At 35.7% G+C, this 24,961-nt stretch overlaps 2 protein-coding genes across 2 annotated transcripts in view; one reads left to right on the top strand and one right to left on the bottom strand.

The window, feature by feature from the left end:
- LOC5569051 (cyclic nucleotide-gated cation channel subunit A) overlaps positions 1–24,961 on the bottom strand; it is a 304,593-nt gene that overhangs the window by 211,972 nt on the left and 67,660 nt on the right. The window lies entirely within an intron of this gene.
- LOC5569381 (trypsin 3A1-like) lies at positions 3,505–12,408 on the top strand. The gene is made up of 4 exons (XM_001658410.2): positions 3,505–3,717; positions 3,805–3,928; positions 3,992–4,400; positions 11,948–12,408. Exons 1-4 carry the CDS (start codon positions 3,666–3,668, stop codon positions 12,359–12,361), a joined length of 999 nt encoding a protein of 332 aa, XP_001658460.2. The 5' UTR covers positions 3,505–3,665; the 3' UTR covers positions 12,362–12,408.

Raw genomic sequence — 24,961 nt, 5'->3', positions numbered from 1 at the left:
TTACAAAATGAAATAATACGAGCACTAACGTTCATTTTTGTTGTTAAATTATATTCATGACCAATGAAAAAGCTTTGGCTGAAATGTATTCAATTTACAGAAATCATAAGCAGTTTTTATCCCTTTTGAGTTCACAAAATATTTATGCCATAACTTTAAAACTTTTCTAAAATATTATTTTTAATCAATGTGAACCTAATTTTTGTTCTAAACAGCAACTAAAGGTTAATTTTGAACATTTCTGTAAAAAGAATTTGAATTACGAACTTTATTTTACAACAAAGTACCCTACACTACGCTGTACAAACCTCCAAATAATCGATGTTATCTCAGTATTCAGTTATCTTCAAATTTATATTCAGATTATACTCAAAATAGGGCGCAATTCTATAGATTATTGGTTTTATAATAAAAACACATAACATAACATGCAATAACTTGCATGAGCGGAGAGGATTAATATACTTTTACTAGACCATATCCTGTTGTTCTCATCATTTCGTCATAATGTTTGTGTTGCGGTTACAGCAATAATATTTATTCTATCAAACTTCATATTAATATTTGGTAGTTAAATATGAAAAATAATAAGAAAATACGCAATGTTTTGAAAGGAACATTAACTATGGAATATGCATTTAAGAGAGAAACTGCTAGAAATTAACTAAATCGTTTGGTTTTGGATTTGTTATAAATGAATATTAACCAAGATTCTAGAGTATAAGATGCCAGTATCCCCTCGTAGCTACTCTAAAACTGATTATAGGTTTTTGAAATTACTCGATTACTTTTTCAAATCAACGTAAGTAACTCTCATACGGTTTTGAGAAAAATAAATAAAGAAGAATCACAACCTTTCTTCTAAAACTGTTTTAAAATGAATCCCCTTCTAAACATTTTATTACCGTGTACATCGCTTAAATTTTGCATGCAATCAGCTTGCGTTAAAACTCAAAGTAGTTCCTATCACTTCCCACAAAAATGTATGACAAAATGATAAGCCGTTTCAATCAGTTACTTACGACGTTTTTGTACCAGTGTAAAATAGACTCAAGTAGTGTTTTGTTTTGATTTGTGGTTAAGTCACTTTGTCTCCCATACAACGGAGCGGCGAAAGTAGCGGTTAGGTTGCGAAAGTGGAGAATCTTACTTTCGTCGTTTTGTAAATACGGAAATTAAACGTTCTAAAAGTGGAAAATCGAGTTGGTTTAGAGTGAAACGTGTAGAATTTCGTCTGCGAAACACGTAGGATTGATAAAGTAAGTTTATTAACTTTTCTGACTTGAGTCTGTTTGAATTAGTCTTCGAGTTTGTTCAGAATTCGCAGTAGTCATTCTTAAGGAAGTTACCTTGAAAAAATGTACATTTATGTTTGACTTAGTGGATTTACTTAGTATGTATGTTTGATTTTTGTTAGGTGTACGAATATGGAATTGGGTGAATTTTAGACACAAGTTCAAAACTTTTTCATTATTCCTAAGATTTAGGCCAATGAATACAGTTTATGATTATCAAACAATAGATGACCTCTATAACCTCCGTTATTGATAAAGTAAGTCGAAGTCCATAGATCACTTAATAGTTTTGGTTTTGCACCAATTTGATATCGAAACAGTGGCCCGTATGGAAATGAGTTTTAGTCACTGTAGGATAAACACAATTCACTTGTTTGATAATTCTCCAAGAGTAGGAAAACTTGTCTCATTTACAGACTTTTGATGCATTTCGGCCATCAACATTGGGAGTTCTGTTTGATCTTTCGACCTTGACGCTTGTTCTTGCGGGTGCGGGTGACGAGGGCAGGATCAAACATGTCGAGCGTTGGTCGAATAGTGAAATGAAAAAGCGCCTCGGATCGTTAGTAGTGTTTGATCTATTGATCGAGTCGCTTGCTCTAGCGGGAACGAGTGATGAACACTTGTTCGGGGAACAATGCGTTTATCGAATTATAGGCGTGATTACATCATGAATTGCATCACCAACCACTGGTGACTCCCAGATCTTTACCTTATCCCACTAACCCGATATCCTTTCCATGACAACTGTGGAGATGCAGAGGTATACTCGGTCTCTAGTAACAACGGTTGTCTAACTAATATTCCTTCCCTTCCCCGATGGCCGTAAGGACGTGGACGGCGCCGTTAATGACTTTTAAAATTTGAGCTCTCGATTTGTGCACATTGAAGAATGATAAGCTAATCCCAAGCCTCATTCGTAAATTCCCTGTGCAACTTCGATTGTTCTGGTCAATCACGGAGTAGCAACTACGAATTGTACGGTCATCTATGCTCATGCTCCTGCTCATTTCGGCCATCAACATTGAAAAGTATGTTTTCCCAAAATATACTTAAGTTTATCCATTGAGCAAAAAATTTTGTTCGGTGTTTTATATGCTGAACCGAACGATTTTTGGATTAACTATTACAAAATAATGTTTCGACGAAATGGTCGGTATTCAGACAGTCTGATCCAAGTGTTTTTTTTTAGTGGTTTCAGTAGAACGCACCTCAGGCATTGAAATATCAAAATATTTGCAATATTTATCGTATTAATAGAACTTATCTATTTCATGGCAGATGTGGATTAGAATAGAAGCGTAAAAATCAGAATTGATAGTCACTAACATATCTTTAAAACGGTCTGTCTGACTACCGACCAAATGTTCTAGTAATTCGACCAATCGTCATTCGACCAATTGTCTTAAAGCCTGATTTAACACATAACATTGGATAATTCTAACAATGTATGTTGGAAAATTAAAGTTTTCCAATTTTACAGTCCATCCTTCATGCCAAACATTGTCGAATGCTTTGTTTGTGTCTAGAAAGGTAAGGCCAATAAAATAACCTTTAGATTTGTTGATACGAATCAAATTTATTACAAGCAAAAGTTGATGAGGGATCGAATTCGAACTGTTGCAATACACCTTGCTCCAACAATGGAGTTAGTTCAAGTTTCTAGAGCATTGTCAATATTAAGTTTTGTTAGCAAAGAAATGAAAAGAAACTTCAAGAGGACTATCGATGTATGTTTCATATGTATTTCAGTCGGCTCGAAAATAATTGAAAGTGGAGTTGATATAATTGAGACTCGTTTCATGATCAGAATCGAAATCAACCTAAGTAACCAGTTGGATGCAAAGGTGACTAGAGTTGGTTAAGACCAAACCAATCGTAGAAGGGTTTCTAGAGGCGGAAATCAAGTAGAGCTAGCAGGGTATTAAATTGAAAAAATATCCTGAAGAACAGTCATGAAATTAAATTTTGCCGTTGGACTTGCTTTGTGAATTATTCCATGAGCGATGTTTTGTATCAAAGTCACCAATAACTAAACATTTTGAGGCAATTCCCACAAGTCCGCTTGAAGCAATTTTCTATAGCTAAAACCGTATATCTACTAATAGTATATGCTTTGGTGATGCCTGTTTATTTCGTAAGAAACCTTTGCCGTATGCGCGCCGTGCTTCCACTGAGGGAGGCTGCGAGAGTTTATGAGATCTAAACGCAATGCAACCCGAGACTGCACTCGCACTTCTAATGCAGAAAAGCCTCATTTGGCAAACTAGTTTGCGTTGAACTAGTGGCGGGTTAGTTGATGCTGTGCTCCAGTTTTTTGTTTGTTTCGTTGCAATCAACTGCCGCGCTGTAATCGTTATCGTATTTCGGATGGAAATTCGAACATGTTTAATGGTGCTCTTTATCGGTGCTCTCGATGGTGGTAGGTATTCATGTGTGTGTTTGTGTACCAGAGTCATACGAGAAGAGATAAGGATTTTCCGAGTTTGATAATGCAAATCTTAATTAGGTGTTGACGGGTTGGGAGGTCGCATCGCCCCGTACAAAGCTGCAATCGAGTACAAGGGAATTGTGTTCTGTGCTGGTTCGATTGTGGAGACAACCTGGATATTAACTGCAGCGAGATGTGTAATGTGAGATTGGCGCCCTTGGGTGCAGTCGGATTACGATTTGATTGTTTCAATTTTTGCTTCAAGGAACAAAACCGTATCGTATCTAACCGTTCGGTTGGGAGCAACGTATTCCAAGGAAGGATTCCTGTTTGGAGTGAAATCAGCACATATACATCCCAAGTTCAGCCTGGAATCCTCCAGACGTGCCGTGGGACTGCTGAAGCTCAGTACAACCTTGAAATACTCGCTGACAATCGATTCGATTCCACTGGTGAAACCAGGCTACGGGATGGAGGAAGGCACCAAATGTACAATTCCGAGCCTCATACAGAACTATTCGGATATCAAAGCGAAGCTATGGTCACGGGAAAGGTGTTTGTACAACTATCCGAAATCGTTCAGTTTCACAGATGACGCGCTGTGTGCGAAAATCTCCACCGGAAACATGCAACTCAACCAGAACAGCACTGGCAGTAACTACACGTGTGGCAATGTAAGTAAACGAATCTATTTCCATTTGTGCCACAGTGCGGTGGTTCTCAATCTATAGATAAAGTTGATATTAAAATGATTTGATACACAGTCAACTCTCCATAACTCGATATTGAAGGGACCATCGATTAAGGGAGGTTATTGAACACAAAACCAGTGCAACTGCGATCTGAAGGACCATCGAGTTAGCTAACTTTCACTATGGTTTTCTAACTTGATATCGAGAAACGGAATATCAAGTGAGGAAGAGTTGACTATGTTTAATTTTGACTAAAGAATCAGTACCGGTAGTACCGGTATCGAATAAAGTTCCTGGACCGCTATTTTCAATACTAAGAAATTTCCCAAAGATTTAATATTTTATCAATTTTTCGTATAACACATGGGAATAAAACATTTTTAAAATGCATACCTAAGGTCTCAATAAGTACAATTTATCACTCAAACTAGTGGTTTTAAAACTCGCAATATATTACTCTGATAAGCTGAGAAGGCATTATTTTATCGCATGACGATACTCACGTATAACCCTCAACAATTGTTGATTAAATAATATATCCAATAATTGAGAACCCAGAGAAGGTTAATTTCCAAAAACTTATTGGTCGATCAGTATTTAAATTTGTTCAGATTATGTTCATATGTTTTATTTAACAGCTTAAAGAAATTTAATAGCAATATTGCATAAACTGATGCCATAACCGTGGTCTCTGCTGCTCGCGTGTCCAACAGAATGGTAAACAAGTAATTTAAAATTAATTTTTGAACAAAAAATTAAATATTTAGTTTGTGACGTAGTAGTATAATGTTCATCTTTGCTTTTTAGTACAATAAAACTGCAGACAATTTGAAAATTTGAAGGTGACCTAACTGTTGCAAGTTAGGTACCCCTTACGAGTGGTCAATATTTTTTGTTTGTCCAATTTCCAACAGATCCGTAGCAAGATTTCTCAAGCGACCCTTCGATATTACTTGAAGAATTTACGTATAATCAAATGCCTCAAGGAATATTGAAGAGGGGCTACGGAACTTTTACTACAAACCCCTTGGAAATAAGTCAAATAATATTGTGAGATTTGTTCATATCTTGAATTCTGGAATTGTTCCAGGATTCAAGAAAAAATACTTAACCTTTCAAAAGTTCACAATTTTCCCTTAATTAAAAAATAACGAATTTTTCAAATCAAATACTTTTTTCGTTGTTTAAAATGTAGTTTAATAATTGCCAATTCATTGGTAATTAACAGTTTTAAAAATTTAAATCCAAGTGAAAATTCAAAGCGTTTACATTGATTCTATCGTTAGGTACATTAATTAACAAAGCAGATATAAAAAATAATCAACCACAATACTGTCATACTTGCTGTACGTCCTATTTCTGCTAGAGTGGTTTACGTTAGTTTTACGAAAAATTCTTCTACTGAGAAATTCTTTCTTCAAAACGTTTTTCCCTACAAAAAATATTACAAATTTTTCGCAAGGTTCAAAAGTCTTTCAAAAATATTTCAAATATACATCACAAATAGCGTCAGAATTTCTTCTTCTTTGGCAACTCTGCTTCAAATCACTGGATAGGGAAGTCAAGGAAATTTCCATTACGAAAAGATCTTGGACCGACCATGAATCGAACCCTGACACCTTTAGCATGGCTTTGTTTTATGGCCGTGGACTCTTAACACTCGGCTAAGGAAGCCCGTTATCTGCAGCAGTTCAGTTCATGAACAACAAGAAGCAATTCAATAACACAGCGCAACAAAAATGACATTTTTGCGTGTCTCAAGAATTATGTGTCTCTAGTAGATTTTGGGTTGCTGAATCTAATGCCGTTCTCAGAAATGTTCCAGCACGTCAGGATTTTTAGCTACAGGTCACCAAAGTTGCTAAAAAACAGGTTTTATTGATGTTTACATGAAATTTAAAGTTTGTTTTATCAAAATTTTTCGTGATCTTATCCATCAAGCATGCAAAATAGGTCTTTAACTATCATTTTAGATATAATTTGGTTGAAATCACACGATTAAATTTTGATAAAATCGATTTTTCTACATACTAACAGTCTTCATATAAAACTCTTCGTTTCTTTTATATGGCAAAATACAATACTTTTCTAAATTATCAAAAAATAACTTTTGATAATCAAAAATATTATGAACTTTGTTGATAAGTATTGTTATACACGTGAAGTATGAGTTCTGAGGCAAATTAGGCAAATAAGTTACCTTACAAGCTGACAAACTTGCATGCAAGTTGGTTGAAATAGTCAAATTTAGTATTTTCAACAGCCAATATCTCAAAAACTAGACGTGCTATGATGTTTTTGAAAACGGCAATGTATTCAGCAACCATTAATTAAGTAAAAAGCGGTATTTTGGTGCTTGAGACAAAAACGTGTTCCGCAGTGTAAGTATCCAGCGAAGCAAGGCGACCGATCTTCCGGAGTAGAAGCGATATGGACGAAAAACGGACCAGAAACACATTGCTGTTGCTGTGGAGCAATGAATTTCTAACGGGACTATTCGTACAAGCAGCACAAATGCAACCTGGAGCCTTCTTAGCCAAAACAGCAAGTAGGAGTTTTGAATAATTTCAGAATTCTTATAAGTATTTTGAAAGTCCATCAGGGAATCCTGAACAAATTTGAAAAGTAATGCAAGTTTTCTCCTAGATTTGAATTCAGTAAAATCTTACATTACCAATTTTACTTCCACAGTTCTACCAATACTACAATTCTACAATAACACAGCGTAACAAAAATGACATTTTTGCGTGTCTCAAGGATCAAATTATGTGTCTCGAGTAGATGTGGGGTTGCTGAATTTGATGCCATTTTTTTTAAATATTCCAGCACGTCACAATTTTTAGCTACAGGTCGCCAAAGTTGTAGAAAACACTGGTTTTATCGATGTTTACATAAAATTTAAAGTATATTTTATCAAACTTTTTTGTGATCTTATCCACTAAGCATGCCATTTTGCACTTAAACTTCCATTTTAGACATACCGTTTTGATTCATATTACGGACACTTAAGGACTCAGGGAAATATAACCCAGCATAGAGCATACAAAATAAATCATTCTGTATGATTCCTTAGCACAATCGAGCGTCGGAAGCCCTTTACTTTCGAAAGGTGGGTGAAGAATACGCTTCCGCAAATTCAGTAATTTTAAATAAATCAAAATGTGTGGCCTTTCCATGATTCTTATTCCGGACGCTTCCTCACTTTTGCCTCATATTCCGGACATTTTTGAATCGAATTCCGGACAGCTCATGATAATCATTAATGGAACAGTCAAATCATCAATCGAAATCGTTAAACCACCAAAGAGACATCTAAGGTAGTTGGGCGTTATAAATTATCAAAGATATTTATGAAAAAAGTTTACTTAAACGAGCCTTGAAATTGAGAATTTTTGAACAACAAAAATTGAAACATTTCGCGTGAAATGTTTCCCATACAAAGTGGAGTGTCCGGAATTTGAAGCTGTCCGTAATATGAATCAAAACGGTAATTTGGTTGAAATCGCACGATCAAATTTAGATTAAACCGATTTTTCCAACATGCTTGCTGTCTCCATACAAAATTCTTCGTTTCTTTTATTTGGGAAAATACAAAACTTTTTTGAAATAAAAACATGAATTTTCCGCTTCGAAAGTATTATAAACTTTGTTGATAGGTATTATTATACGCATAAAGTTTGAATTCTGTAGCAATTTAGGCAAATAAATTTCCTTACAAGCTGGCAAACTTGCATGCAAGTTGCCCAAAAAAAAGTCATGTTTTGCATTTTCAATAGCCAATATCTCAAAAACTAGACCTGCTATGATATTTGTGAAAACGGCAATGGATTCAGCAACCTTTAAGGTGATTATAAAACAAAGCCAAACTTCGAATTTTCAACTGCACAAGACTGGAAAATCTGACGACAGTTCGCGTTGAAAATCAATCAAAATACTTGCTTGCTGATGGTGACCAATGGGATAGATTTTCAACGCAGAGCGCTGTTTGGTTTTCAAGTCTTGTGCTTTTGAAAATTTGAGGTGTGGCTTCGTTCTATAATCACCTTAATTGAATGAATAGCGGTATTTTAGTGCTCGAGACAAAAACGTGTTCCGCGGTGTAATTAAAAGAGTCTCTCCAGAAAATTTGTTTGGAATTTCTGCAGATAGCAAAGAAAATCTTCAATATATACGCCATCGTATCATTAAACTTTGTAGTAGTTCATGCAATACATTTTCTAAGATATTAAATACAAATACCTTCAGTATTGCAATCCGTATTAACGTCATATATTGTCCATTATAAGAAAAAGAAAAACAAACAAAATTTTTTGTAGTGAATCCAACAAAAAAACACTTAAGCTTTTCTGTGGGGAATCGTGAGGTATTTCGTCAATAAGCGTCAAATATCTGCGGTAAACTCTTAAATTTATCGACAAGAATTAAGTAAATTTTTCCGAATTAAATTTAAGCTGAAAGTATCTAACAAATTCTTCAGAAGATTTATCACAATTTTTTTGTTGGTGTTACTCTAAAAATCTGATATAGAAAATTAAGAAATTGAAAAAAAATTGTGGAGTTTTCCTGGAGTAATTTACTCGAGCTATTTTAATCCAATTAAAAATCTGTTATTTTTTAAAATGTTCAGAAGACCCGTAAGCGCTGTTTAATTAAATAAATCTCTGGAAACTTGGATTATTATCTGGTGTTTTTTTTGTAAGAATAATAGGAGACATCCCTGTTTAAAAAACAATATTATTCTCCGAAAATCCCTGAACAAATTGCTTAGTTAATATTTGAGTAAATTCTCGGAAGAATTTTTGCAAGAACATTTGAACATATTCCTCTAGAAACTTTATATAAATGTTTGAAAATTGTTTAATTTTTGTCAGGTGGGCATTAATGAAACAAAAAAAAAAATCGAGAGAGTTTTGAAAGAATGTGTAAACATTAAATTGATTTTAAGAGAAATCTCAGGAAACCCTAAGAACATTTTCCCAATTAAATCCTGTTTCAATTCTAATGAAAATGTATTGGAATATCAAAAAGAATCCTCAAAGTAAAATATGGAAGAACCATTTAATTTTTGTTTTTTCACGATAAGTCCTGGATATTTTTGCTGTGATTTTTCAAAGCAATTTGAACAATTTAGGAATGTTTTTTCTGGACAATATGTTGGACTCTCTGAGGAACTCTGTTGGTAAAATCTCCAAAGAATTTGTGGAAAGAATTCTTGCTTCGTGATCTCGAAGACATTTTTGATGAGACTCCTTGAATTTTTTGTACTATTTCTTCAGGAAATCTTCAACACTTTCATAAAATTATGAACTAATTATTGTTGAACAACTGGATTATTCTTAACAATTGGAATTTATATGTAATAAGAAGAGGATCTTCAAGCAGAGTAGTGTGTGGTCTTTTGATTCCATTGCATGCTGCTGTGGGGTGAGCGACGGAATCAAGACCAATCGTGTGCGGTACGCGTGGAACGAGTGCGAAAAAAGAATCGCGTTTCTCAGTTAGTCTGTATGCTTGAAGTAAAGCTGAAAGTGGATTGTGGCTGCTCAATCGAGGATGAAGGATCAATTGGTGAGCTCGTTTCGTGCTTTCATTACAAATCTGTAAAATATGAATGATTGCACATTTAATCGTTACAACGGTGGGACGTGAATATGTTTTTTCAATGAAATATGAATGGTTTGTTACAGTGAGTTTCGCAAAAACTCTCGTTCATTAATTATTTATATTTCACATTATTTTTTTTATAATTGATTTCTTTGTTTTTAATATATAAAAATGTTTTTGTTATTTAAAAAAAACTTTTAATTTGTACTGAGATGCCAGTTGAGTTTTTTTTATTTTCATATGAGTAAAATATGGTATCATGTGCTTTTGTTCTGGCAGCTGTAGGAATGTTGTGTTTGGCTATTTGTTCAACAAGCTTTTGATGATTCGTCACTTCAAGTGTCGACATTTTTTTCTTCTACTTTTGAATTTTTCGTATCAATTAGAATATTACTTTTAAAAGCATGTTTATATCTCACAAATAATTGTATATCATGGTCTAAAAGCCAATCAAAGTGAATTCTGTGACCCAACGATCCTCCTCATTAACAAACATCCCTCCCAGTAACCTTTGTGGAGATGCAGAGGCAAACACGGTTTCCAAATAGCAGAGGTTACAAACTTATAATCCTTTTCCCAAACCCACCTGATTGCATGGACGTGACCGGCGCCGTTATTGACCCTGTATAAATAGAGGCACTGAATTATGCACACTGAAGAAGATTATGGCCAACCCCAGCCGAACTTCTAGGTGATTCTTTGTGCATCTTCACTGACTTTGGTCAATCACAGAAAAGCACCATTGATATGTGTAGTCAGTCTAAGCTAAACTAAGCTAATAAGTAGAGAAATATTCAAAAGATTTATAAACATTTTATAGCGTAATTCTTCAAGAGATTTTGATTTGATAGAGATTCTTGAAGAAGTTTTCTGATAAAATCAAAAAGCCTAAATAAATTATAATAATAGCTGCTAATCTCTGGGATGATTTCCCGTGAAAATCCCAGAAGAACGCAATTAAAACTGGTAAAAGAGTTCTTGGAGAAAGCACTGAAAAAGTACGGGAATAAATCATGAAGAAATTTTCATAATGAGAATTCTCAGAGGAATCTTCTAATGCACATGTTTGAATAATTCTTGGAATAACCACAAGGGATGTTCTTCGTTAGTTCTTTGGAACAATTCTAGAAGATTTTTTTATTTGGATTGGACGATATGAGGACAAAATCACAATCAAATCAATTTCTATCTATGCAAACTTTGAAACTTGTTAAAATCGAAATTATTGTTACCGATATTACTTCAGTAAAACAAGAATATGCTGGGCCCCTTTCAGAAAAAATCCTAGCCACGCCAATGAGCTAAAGGTCGTGTGTTCAAATTCCACTGATCGAGGACCTTTTCGGGTTGGACGTTTTCTCGACTTCCCAGGGCATAGAGTATCTTCTTACCTGCCCAACGATATAAACGTAAACACATGCAAAAATGGTCAATCGGCATATAAAGCTTCTTAGTTAATGACTGTGGAAGTCCCTATTTAATTTAAATTTACTATGATGGGAAAATTTGATATTGCATATATTATATAAAAAACAATAATATGTTTTACTATGATGATGTTTTTATTCTTATAAATAATCTAAAATTTATTTAGTGATTTCAACCCAATTAAAAAATAACAATGATACTACATCTTGTTACTTATTACTTTTTCGATGATTCATAAGAGTAATCTACCAATAAATAAAAAATATGATAGCATGATTTACCATTATTGTTATAATATTGTATGTCATATAGCTTTTTTTGTAATTAACCTTCACCAGGGTTAACTGTAAACAACGACGTTTACAGCTCATATGGAAAACATGAACCGCATTGTTATCTACCAAGATGAATCTCTCCAACAAACAGATTGGAACCCACTGCACTGCACATCTATCGCCTATGTTTCACTTACGATCAAATAACCTTTCAACCAACAGCCACAACAACAACAGCAGCAACACACCAACATCATGCTGGGCAGTCCGCTAGTATGCGAAGGCAAACTGGTTGCGGTGGTATCGCACATCGAGTGGCAAATTGCAACGACTGCAACAGCAATATCAACGCTTCAATGCGGTAGCGCCAACGGCACCGGAATCAATGCACCGAACGCTGGCTGGGGAAACAGGTCCAGCAGTCTTCCCGATGTTTTCTCGGATGTCGCCTTTGCCAATCAGTGGATCAGTTCGCATCTATCCGTCAGAAGAAAGCGTAAACCTGTCGGCGGAAGGCGAAGGTCATCGTCCAAGCTTAGACAGTCTCAGCGCAGAAATGGTTCCGGGGGGAAGATGAGCGGAAAAACTTTTATTTTGGCGTGGGTTCTACTACTGGAAGCGATTTGGCGGCGATGACATGAGACAACTGTATTTCTATGATAATAAAGTTTCTTTCTAGTCAAGGGTTGAGTGCGGTTTTCCATTCGATAGGTCACATATTCCATCTGCGGTTGCACCAAAATTCTTTGTTCCCGAATCAATTGCAGGTTTTCGATTACTCCATCCGTTTTCGACTAGGACTTCAGGTACACTTTTTTCTCAATGGAAAAGTTTTCAACGCAAGATCGTTCTTCTTCTTCTTATTTCTGGCATTACGTCCCCACTGGAACAGAGCCTGCTTCTCAGCATAGTGTTCTTAAGAGCACTTCCACAGTTATTAACTGAGAGCTTACTGTGCCAATGACCATTTTTGCATGTGTATATCGTATGACAGGTACGAAGATACTATACACGCTAAGCCTGCTCAACGCAGTGCATGTGTAAAAACTACACAGAATGAGGCAACCAATGCAGGACTCTCTGGCTGAGTGAAAATTCTGTGTAAGTCGCACTCATGCTGTGTGTAGCCGATGTGTTGGCCTTCGGCTGTGCGGGAATCGATGGAAATTGAACTGTCAACCTCTCCCGCGCGGCAGCAAACAGTTGGCCGTTGGTAAGATAGGGAGTTTTCTGTGATTTTTTCAGGCGAAAAGCCGGAAGATGGTCGCAAATGCGGAAGTTTTTCCCCACTTGCTTCCGCTTCGGCTATTCGAATGAAAAAATCTCTGAAAACTTGAAAATATGAATGTTTTTTTTTTAATGTTTTCAGAAGCAAATCAAAAATGGAAGCGAATTCCGCATTCCAAGCGTTCCTCTTCTGTGCGCATTTCACTCATTCGGTTTGTTTACCACCGTTTTCTCAAAACTGTGTACAGCCCCCTTTGCACAGAATCTGTGCTGCATGAAGAGAGGCTGATTTTGTGTACTCGGCACTCATTTCTGAGCGTGACAAGTTTAGCGTGTATGCCCTGGGAAGTCGAGAAAATTTCCAACCCGAAAAGATCCTCGACCAGTGGGATTCGAACCCACGACCCTCAGTCTTGCTGAATAGCTGCGCGTTTACCGCTACGGCTATCTGGGCCCCTACGCAAGATCGTATTGTTCGGAATAACTTTTCCCGAACTTTCGACACAGCTAAAAGTCACATGACTAGACATACATACAGTCACTGTCAAAACAATCTGCCCACTTGCTTGTTATCCCATAAATGGTTTAGGGCTGGGAGGGAGAAACCGATACGAAATTTCTGTACGTCATAGTGAGCCGAGATTCTGCTGTCACGAACTGTCACTGTGAGCCCAGATCTTAAACAACGGACAAACATGGAAAAAGCGCGTAATTAATCAAAACATATTTTTGCATTTCATCAAATGTGACAAAAAGTCGATTGATAAGCTATTCATGCCTATTCAAAAGTAATGTCACGAAAGCACCTTCTATTCTGATTGAATATAAAGTATTCAAATATGCATAATTTTACTTTTTCTAATAAAAACGAAAATAAAATGCATAGAAAACTTTGGCCCTTTTTTCATGTTTGTCCGAAAAGTTCGAAGGTACACAACAAAAGAAAACTAGCGATTTTCATCAAGTCTGCCTTGATTGTCGTTGGCAAGCTGGAGTTTTCTTGCAGTTTATAAAAAAAGGTGTCATATTTCGTGTGTAGTATCGGTGCCTCCCTCCCAGGTTTAGGGACAAAACGTCGAAACCCAAAACGTCGAACGCCAAAACGTCGAATCCCAAAATGTCGAACGGGACAAAACGTCGAAGGGACAAAATGTCGAAAGCAGTCATTTTTCTACCGAAGGTTCTTCGATAACAAGCGTTGCCAAGGAAAAAAATGTTGCGATGCGGACCGCGCTAGAAACAGCAAAAAATAACAATTTTCATCACAGCAAGCATGGTACAAATTTCCAGAAAAATGTCAAACAACCATCCTTTTCTGACGAAAAAAGAACTAGTGCAGTACTTGAAACAAATTGGAATTGAAGCCAGGATTTTTCTGAAACTTTAAAACCGGGCGAAGCACGCTGAATGGGAGGCATACAAACAACAGTGTAGCAATTCTGTGGTTGGTGAAAAGACTGTTCGAAAGGTTGTTACCCGTGCTTTTTCTTCTGGTGCCAACTGGTACTATTTCAGAACGATCTTAACAGTCGTTTCCCGATTAGTGATTTTTTTATTCTTTAAAAATATACCCTTTCTTTTGTCGAACAAGTACCGCGCTGCTTCGTATTGCCGGAAACTTCGAAAGCCAGACTGTGGACTGAATTCCAATTTATTTCGTTAACAACCCATAATTGCGACGTCTTCAACATCCTCCATGCATAAAAGTTGTCAGAACAAAAATTTTGAGTGAATTAAGACTGGTATGCAGAAATCGAAGCGTCCGGGCAATTCAACACGGTACAATTGAATCGGTTGATTGATTTTCTTTTCAGATATACAGATATTCAGAATCACATATATAGAAATCAGCATATCATCCACCTTTTGCAAGATGCATTGTGGAATTGACTTCTACCCTTTGATTTATTTTTGTGTAGAGAATTTACATAAACAGATGTAGCAACTAGAACAACTATCAATTTAAAACATTGGTTAATAAACACTACCACCCGATGCTTAAATACTTGGTTTAACTAACCAGAGACTAGGTGGCGGTACTGCGTAAACGTCAAACTCAAACAAAAGCTATACGAGTGCTTTCAATGTTTGACTTAAATTAGCACTTTGATGAGTGATTCAAATAATTGTTTTATAACGTGAACAATTTTTAACAATTCCGACAAGTTTAGGCTTTCACAATTTGTTTTTGTTTTACTATCCCTTCCAAGACCAGCCAAATACAACTGACGGTGTATTACAATATAGAAAAAATATTCACTGACTTTATTGTTCATAACATTATTTAGATTTCACGTTTAATTTTTATCGATTTTCTTATTATTCCTATTTAATCGAATATGACGACTTCTTTCAAAAATACGACTTTTTTCCTTTTCGACGTTCTGTCCATTCGACGTTTTGGCATTCGACATTTTGGCATTCGACATTGTGACATTCGACATTTTGTCTTTCGACTTTTTGTCCCTTCGACGTTTTGTCCTTTCGACCCCCATAAATACAGTCAACTCTCCCTTACATCGAGAAAAGGAGAGTTAACTGCAGACGAAAAATATTCAGTCAAAACCTAAAATTCTTTCGTTGGAATGTTTGAACTTCATGTTTAACGTATATTCCTTGTGATAGAAAGCAAAAAAGTTCTCAATTTTGAACGAAAATTATGATATTTACAATTAAGGGGTCTATTTTGTAATTCGAGCGAATTCACGTGACTCGTCTATAGTCATTGTCGATCAAAGTAAGCATGCATATTTTAGATGACACCCGTCGACTCCCATAGTAATCCAGTCACATAGAGTGACAACTGTCGATAAACTCGAGTGACAGAGCCAAGTCGAGTGAAATTTTTGGTCGACAGTGACTCCAGTCGAGTCGTTTTGGTCGACTCGACTTATAAAATAGGGCCCTAAATGTACCCAAAATATCGAAATTAAGGACACTGAGTGATCAGACTTGAAAAATCACAATCAAACCTTCATGCCAAACACTGTCGAATGCTTTTTCTATGTCTAGAAGAGCAAGACCAGTAAAATAGCCTTCAGATTTGTTGGATTGGATCAACTTTGTTACACGTTAAGGTTGATGAATGGTCGTATGTCCATGGTGGAATCCAAACTGTTCATTGGCAAAAATTGAATTTTCGTCAATATACGTTTCATATATAAGTCCAGTCGACTCGAAAATAATTGAAAGTGGAGCTGCTTGGATTGAGAATCGCCTCATGGGGTATATGAAATGTAACAGGGACATGATCTGAATCAAAATCAGCATGAGTAGGGTAGGTGTACCAATAGTGGAGGTACTAAGCACGATTGAACTTCATTCAATCGCCTAAATTCAAGAAGCGCAATTAATGTGCATGTTGATGCTGTAACGGGAAGTAACGACCATTGAGTTAATGAGAAAAATGATTTCATCGCAGTAATCCACGGCATGTCAGTGAAAAATAATACCTCCACTATTGGTACACTGTTCCTTTAGTTGTGATATATTTTTAATTGGTGTTCCTATAGTTGCGGTATCAGTGGTTTTCTTATGGGATCCTCCACTATAGGAACACGTTACCGCAACTATTGGTACAAGTAAGAAAAGTTTAAGCAATTTTAGCTATATTTCATCAATTTTAAAGCAATTTGAACGCTCTTTCCAACTATTCCGTGGATCAACAAGCCAATACGTCGATTGGCAGTGTCGGTTCTATGACTAGTGTAATACAATCAGTGAAAACGGCACTACCGCAACTATAGGAACATCCACAACTAAGGGAACACATACCCTAACTAATTGGCTACAAAGATGACTAGAGTCGGTTAAAACCTGGGAGGGAGGCACCGATACTACACACGAAATATGACACCTTTTTTTATAAACTGCAAGAAAACTCCAGCTTGCCAACGACAATCAAGGCAGACTTGATGAAAATCGCTAGTTTTCTTTTGTTGTGTACCTTCGAACTTTTCGGACAAACATGAAAAAAGGGCCAAAGTTTTCTATGCATTTTATTTTCGTTTTTATTAGAAAAAGTAAAATTATGCATATTTGAATACTTTATATTCAATCAGAATAGAAGGTGCTTTCGTGACATTACTTTTGAATAGGCATGAATAGCTTATCAATCGACTTTTTGTCACATTTGATGAAATGCAAAAATATGTTTTGATTAATTACGCGCTTTTTCCATGTTTGTCCGTTGTTTAAGATCTGGGCTCACAGTGACAGTTCGTGACAGCAGAATCTCGGCTCACTATGACGTACAGAAATTTCGTATCGGTTTCTCCCTCCCAGGTTAAAACCAAGTCAATCGTAGATCGATTCCTAGAAGAGGAAAAACATGTAGGGTTATCAGGGTATTGAATTGAGAAATATCCTAAAGATCACTCATCAAATAAAATTCTGCCGTTGGAATTACTTTGAGAATTATTCCATGACCGATGTTTGGCATTAAAGTCACCAATGACAAAAAAATTTGCGAGTCAATTTTCGTAAATCAGTTTGGAGCAAATTAAGTAGCTGTCTAGAGCTTTGTAAAGGCAAATAGGCAGCTATGAAAGTATATTTACCAAGCTGTGTTTCAACAGAAACACCTGAAGTTTCAAAACCTTTAGATTCAAATGATGAAAACAGTTGATGTTTTATACGTCTATGAATGATGATTGCAACTCCCCCACATGCCCCATCAAGTTGATCATTACGATAAACAAAAAAATTAAGATCTTTTTTAAGTTTGGATTCAGGTTTTAAGTATGCTTCAGTAATAACTGCTATATGCACGTTATTAGCTGTAAGAAAATTAAAGAGCTTGTCCTCCTTACCATTCAAAGAGCAAGCATTCCAATTTATAAAATTTGAATTATTATTTATTGAATCCATTAACAAAAGGTAATCCAAGAACAATTTGATCAGCATATTTTACACCAACTTGGTCTGCTTCAGTCATAGTCGTGGCTTTGAACATTGCATCAATCATTAGATTCAATTGTTCAGTTAGAAAATTAAAATCAGAGGCAGACATATCACTGGAAGTGGATACATTTGATGATTTCCCATTAGAATTTTTGGTAGACGAAGAAGCTGAGTAGGAGTTACCTGTGGCGGTAGGGTTTTTTACCATTTGATTTTAAACAAGTAGAATGGGTACTCATAGTACGAATAGAGCAGGAGTTCAAATTACCTGCTATGATATCAAAGCAAAGAATTTTCGTGGTTAGATACATTCGAAATTGAAAGATTCGAACGGCTACCGACGGAATAACATTAGTTTGTGAATGAGCATGATTATGATCTTCCTGATGGGTAAGATTCCTAATCAAGCGATCGTTAACTGAAAAATGAGCATTGTTCTATACTCTACCAGGCAAATTCCGGAAACGACCGTTATCGTAACGGATATTATCTTTCATATGCCTGACACGAGCCTCGACGACTCTCCTTCTGGAAGGGAAACCCAAAAATTTGACTTAAAATTGCCCTCGCAATTCGAGCATATAAACTTGGTGGCATCTTCCTTCACTGGACAGACATCCTTAGCGTGAGAAGAACCTCCGCAAATCATGCATTTAGCATCCATGCGGCAATTTTTTGTTCCATGACCCCACTTTTGGCACTGACGGCACTGAGTGGGGTTCTGGTAATTTCCTCCAGGTTTCTGAAAATGTTCCCATGTCACACGGACATCGAACATAAGTCTAGCTTTTTCTAAAGCTTTAATATTATTTAGTTCTTTTTTGTTATAGTGAACTAAATAATATTTTTTAGAAAGCCCTTTCCGAACAATGCCAGATTGGGTTCATTTTTCATAATGATTACTTGGACTGGGGAAAATCCAAGTGAATCATTTATTTCATTTTTGATCTCTTCAGGTGACTAATAGTGACTTGAGAGATCTTTCAAGACGACTTTGAAATAACGTTCAGTTTTGTCGTCATAAGTAAAAAAAATGTGATTCTTCTCTTCAAGATGTTTGAGAAGAAGTTCGTAATCTTTAAGAGTTTCCGGTAAACCGCGACAGTCTCCTTTCTTTGCAATTTGGAAGGAAACCTTGGTTCCACTAACGGAGTTCAAGATCTCCTGCATAAATCCACCAAATTCGGAACAACTAACCACGATAGGCAGCACTCTTTGCTTCCTCACTTAAATTAAAGAGCCTGGGCTAGTGGCTGTTTCGATTTGGTGTTCGGAAAATTTATCTAGAGCATCGAACTGATTGCTCATTTCGATGCAATTATCAACAATATCCATTTCACCCTTGGAAGAAAGTTCGCATTTCGGAGAAACGTTCTTACATCCTTGCCACGTTTAGTGTCAGTTTTAAAACCCACTTTTTTGAAAGGAAGTTATGATTTCAGAGATTCACCTTTCCTTTTGTTTGTAGTTGCAACCTGGGAGGGAGAAACCGATACGAAATTTCTGTACGTCATAGTGAGCCGAGATTCTGCTGTCACGAACTGTCACTGTGAGCCCAGATCTTAAACAACGGACAAACATGGAAAAAGCGCGTAATTAATCAAAACATATTTTTGCATTTCATCAAATGTGACAAAAAGTCGATTGATAAGCTATTCATGCCTATTCAAAAGTAATGTCACGAAAGCACCTTCTATTCTGATTGAATATAAAGTATTCAAATATGCATAATTTTACTTTTTCTAATAAAAACGAAAATAAAATGCATAGAAAACTTTGGCCCTTTTTTCATGTTTGTCCGAAAAGTTCGAAGGTACACAACAAAAGAAAACTAGCGATTTTCATCAAGTCTGCCTTGATTGTCGTTGGCAAGCTGGAGTTTTCTTGCAGTTTATAAAAAAAGGTGTCATATTTCGTGTGTAGTATCGGTGCCTCCCTCCCAGGTTGCAACCATGTTTAGTGAATGAACGAGAGAAGATGAGACCTCCTAAGAGGATTTTTGCCAAGACGGTGTTCAAGAAGGATTACCACCGTTAGCTTTCGCCAACGGGTCCAACGAAAAATCAAAGGCACGGGTTTAAACAAAGATCGTAAAGGGATCAATAATAGAAAAAATATTACTGAAAAGTACTGTTGAAGTAGCACTGAAAAGTACATTTTTTAATTTTAGCACTGAAAAGCACTGTTTTATTGCTTTAGGTAGCTTTTAAGATGACTTCCAAGAGCAGAGAGAATTCGTGTACGCACGGCACGAAGATACGATGCGCGATCAAGGTCTGCTGCAGAGATTATTTGTCTTCGACGTTATCACCGGCAACATAGATTGCAGCACTCTGCTTGCAGAAGTGCAGTTTCACGCGCCAGCTCGTCAGCTCTGGAATCGGCAATTACTTTGGGTACCTTCTTATCGCTCGTTTTATATGTAACACTTTCGATCCTAGTTGCAGATTGTTTGTGAAGTTTTTGATTTTAATATCAGTAAATAATGTTTAGGGAAAGAATTAAGTATACTTAGGTTTAGTCTGTGCGGCATGATGTCGAAGACGTGGTAAATAAATACAAAAACATCAAGCTCGTTTAGTTTACCTTAGGAGTTGATGGATTCTGCTCAAACTTTCACAGTTGCTTCGGGGATTCCAAAGGACTGTAGCTTAAGATTTTTGTAGTTATATCATTATGGGCCACATACTATGGTTATGAATTGCCATTGAAAATTTATCACTTTCTTTGACGTACAAATCAGAACCCACCATCCATCCAAAACGTAATATATTGCACTTTTGTGATCCAACGTTAAAATTATAACTATAGCTTCTTTTCAAAATTGGATCTTACCCGAATAACAAAAAGCTATTTTGTTCTACTCCCATTGATGAAAATAAAGATTCCTATTGCTATTCAAAATTTCCATTCATTGCAACTTCAACACGTTTAACAAACTATGCTGCCAATCCTGATAGGTTTGGCCACGGGTTCGCTTCGATGGCTTGGCAATGTTCCAAATTTCACAACTCATCGAGCAACGAAGATTGGCTGAAATCTGTGGTTCGTAAAGAGCCAAACGGAAAACTATCGCTCGCTCTCTGATGCCAATTTTAAATATTGCTCCCAGATATTGATTATGGTTATCGTAGTTGGCACCAGTTATTATTACTAGCAATCAATTTTGATTTCAATTATTTACGAGCAGGTTGGAATATATATGAAACATATATCGATATCAATCTTGATGTTGACATTTCTAAACTTGATATTGGCAATGCTTTCAAAACTTTAACTATTTTCATTATTGAAGCAAGAGGCGTTACAATACCAAAATGTGTAGTTAAATTTGAGTCAGTTACTATACGATGATCTTGAACTCTTGATCCGTCTTATAAATTTGAAAGGAAATCAACTTGAACAAAAATATTGAAAGTAATATTTCTCAATTGAAACCTAGCTGTAAGCCCTTTATGAAAATTATCTCGAATTTTGAAAGAACCTCAGGAGCCATTTCGTGCCTTGAAAGAGGAAAACACATTATTACTGACTAATTGCAAAAAAGCTAAAAAAAATTGTGCGAAAAATTTTAATATAAGATTCACTAGTTCAATCAATCAAGAGAACGTTTTCGACAATTTCTGAAAGACTGATTTGGAAAAGTGAGAACTATTATTTAAAAAATCAAAAATAAATCGCTCCCCGCTACTCCCCGCGGAGATATCTTGCTCAAACGCTCTTTTAAGACTAAGGAATAGATCGAAGAAGACTATTCTTGCCTAAGTTTGCCTAATCGATAGTTGTTTGGAAAAGTTGAGAGTCAAAAAATGTTTGAAAAACGCATGACTTTTTTGTTAGAATTTTGGTCTATGAGAACCAAAAAATTGACTGTCCAAAATAAAATCTTCAACCCTATATCATGTTCCAAAACACTTGCAATGGCTAAAAAAAAGCAGAATACAGTGGGATTCCGTTTTTGGCAACAAAGTCGAAATTTTCAGTTGCCAAAAACGGAACCATGCCAAAATCGGAACCCATTTTTTTAATTTCAAGAATATCATTTGAACGTTGAAACGTCATCATTATGGAAGGAAATGATGGCCAGACTTTCTTACAGTCCCTGTTTGAAGTGGATTTCCGTAGGATAAGTCTATGCTACGAACTTATAAATCCGTCATATTAATTATGACACACGTTTTACACTTTTGTCATTGCTGAATTATCTTCAATGAGTTTTATAAGCTTTAAGTATACCATGTTAAAACAAAAATCACATAAGTGACTTTTATTCACAAACTGGTTAATTACTTAAAACAGTGTAAGAATGTATCTGTAGGTACAATTCATTTCATTAGGAACGTATTAACGAAAAAAAAGTTCCAGATGTTACAAAATTGAATGATTTTTCTAATGTATTAAACATCGACAATATTAGAAAATTTGGAAATTGCTCTTCAAAGTTATGTTTCTTTCATGGTTAGGCATCTCATATCAAATGAGATGAAAAATATGACATATTTCGGAACAGAATATTGACTTCAACAAAACTCATCATTTTCCATAATTTTGTATACAAATAAGCTTCTTATGAGTTAATTTTGATATCAGTTAAAATTTTGTTTCGGAAGTTGAGCCTGCTGGTTAATGAATCGTGTGAATTGAACAGAAATTCGCAGGATCCCGCTATGAAAGCCCAAGATCCGGATAAGAATTTCTAGTTGTCCGTAAATAATTAACTGAAACCCGCTAGAACCCCGAGGAAGCTTGCCTAGAATCCACAGGATATTGCGTGGAAATCAAATATGAATTGACATCTTCCCCAAGATTCCGCTGCAAGTTTCCGATGGATAATTTCAAAAGTTCACAAGGGCTTTCTAAATTATCACTATCAATTTCCAAATACCGCTTGAAGCTTATTAGGAATCCTCAAGATTCTGTCGGAGGTTTTAGAAATACCACAGCAGAATACTATGGTTCTGCTAAAAATCCACATTAAGCCTTTGAAATCATACGAGTTTACAAGAGATTGCCATATTTTACATCGCATTCCCAATAATTAATAATCATTTCCAGCAGAAACCCCTAATATCCGATTTGAATATTCAGATTTTGCTCAGTATCCTTGAAAAACCGCAAACAATTCTCAGAAGCCAACTATAAGAACTTAGAATTTTGTAATAAATATCCAAAGTCCTGTTAGAAAACTCCTAGACCCAGCTAGGGATTACCTGTACCTCGTAAGTAATATTTTGATATTTTCGTGCGGCTCGCATCCTGGATCATGATCTCGATGTAACACCAAATATACTCCATTCTGAGCACCACTGTGTCGTCAAAGTCGTCTATGAACGACTTTTAGAACTTAACAAAACGCAAATTTTCATGCAAAAAGATTGATGATATCCTTTTTAGTTCAAAAGTTATTAAAGTTTTTTTGCTTAAAATTATTTGTTTTTAAGGGCATTTTATTAGAGTTACAAAAATAACACATTTGTAATTTTTTGATATAATATACAATTTTATTTTGTCTTTTGAATGCCGTCAAAAGATATTTTTTATGTTTGCCCCAATCAAAAATATTCACAATCAAAGTAGGCATGTTTTTGAGAGAAAAACAACAATAACTCCCAAACGAAAAGAGATAACGAGTTTCTTCACTCACCAAACTACGCATTTTTCAAAGTTCTAAAAGTGTTTCATAGACTACTTTGATGAGAAATTTGAATTGAAAACTCTAGAGCCAGAAAACCAATTTTGTTCGGACCACCCTATGTCACCGTAGGAAAATAGCTCTAAATCGGTCAATTTAAGAGATATAAAAAAACTTTTTTTGGCAAAGTTGCTTAAAATGGAATGGTCTACAACTTTGCTGAAGCATGTATAGTATAATTTCTACAAATAAGAAAGTTAGTTACCCAATTTCTATGAAAATGTGGTCCACCCTAATTTTCAATAACACCAAACAAAAGACCTTACTAATACAAACAACTTTGTAGAAGACCGTTTTTGTCTAATATTTCATTCTAAAGCTCAAAATGCATCTTTCCGCGTAAAACTGATTCCTGGACCACTGTGCACTGGTATAAAATTTTGTATCGTTATTTAAAAAATCGTACGTCATACAGAGTCTCCATCGAGAATATAGTGTATAAGCTATAATTTAGACTGTGTTTGCACTTGTCATGGTAGCGCTATAGATGGCTTGTATAAAAAGTCGGTGGGTCAAAAAAAATATGAACTGGAAAAAGTTTTCCACAAAATTTTCCACCGTTAGGGAAATTCATAAAGAAAAGCTGGAAAATCTATGCCCGAACTCGCGGAAAATTTTTATTAAAATATTTTTGAGAAGGAAACTTTATAAACTTCAATTCTTTTAGGATGTACTTTTTTTTGTTCCTGAGTTATGGTCAATTTTGTAAAAAATGCAAAGATTTGCCATACATGCCTTTTCGTTTAAAAATCATGACTCAAGACTCATCATGACTTGTCGATCCGGTAATGGAGCACTTCACGCAAATTTTCATCTTTTCCGTAATCCACCGAACTCCATTCCATGAGGCCTTGGCTGATCGATCGTAGATTTGTCCTTACTGATTTGTGGCCGTCCAGTCCGAAGGGGTTACAGCATAAAGAATTGTATTCGTAATATTGAACTTTGTCCATTTCAACAGCTTCGGGAAAACTTTTTTCACTTTCCAAAAATTAATAACGAGGAATATACAGCTGATAGACAACACTTGCACTTTCTCACTGCTCTTTGTTAGTTTTTGGTAAACTTATGATTCTCAAGCCATTTCAACGCTTTAAACTTGAATTGGTAAATACCTATTTGTCATATTGTCTACCCATTTATTTAACTGTCAATTTTGTAGTTACCTAACAGGAAAAAATTGCCTACATTCTGATTGAAGATAACTTTGTTTCTATGTAGTTTCGTTCTTAAGAAATGTTGTTTATGAACTTATAAATTTGTAAATATATGGTTCAAACAGCTCATCCTAGCAATATTTGATCATGTTTTAGGAACGAAAAATGAGCGTATTGAAAAATATTGTAGGATTGGATCTTATTGATCGCTCTTTTCAAATATACTTTGTTTGAAAGCTGGAATAGCTAATTGGGTTT

Source organism: Aedes aegypti, chromosome 2, assembly GCF_002204515.2.
Source record: "Aedes aegypti strain LVP_AGWG chromosome 2, AaegL5.0 Primary Assembly, whole genome shotgun sequence".
NCBI classification, from domain to species: Eukaryota; Metazoa; Arthropoda; class Insecta; order Diptera; family Culicidae; genus Aedes; species Aedes aegypti.
This window is presented reverse-complemented; position numbering and strand designations above follow the sequence as displayed.

Excerpts from the sequence above, each read along its gene's own strand:
- LOC5569381 (XM_001658410.2), top strand. The coding sequence starts at position 3,666 with ATGGAAATTCGAACATGTTTAATGGTGCTCTTTATCGGTGCTCTCGAT. Across the intron at positions 3,929-3,991 it reads ACTGCAGCGAGATGTGTAAT|GAACAAAACCGTATCGTATC; the intron begins GTGAGATTGGCG and ends TTTTGCTTCAAG. Across the intron at positions 4,401-11,947 it reads GTAACTACACGTGTGGCAAT|CCACAACAACAACAGCAGCA; the intron begins GTAAGTAAACGA and ends TTCAACCAACAG.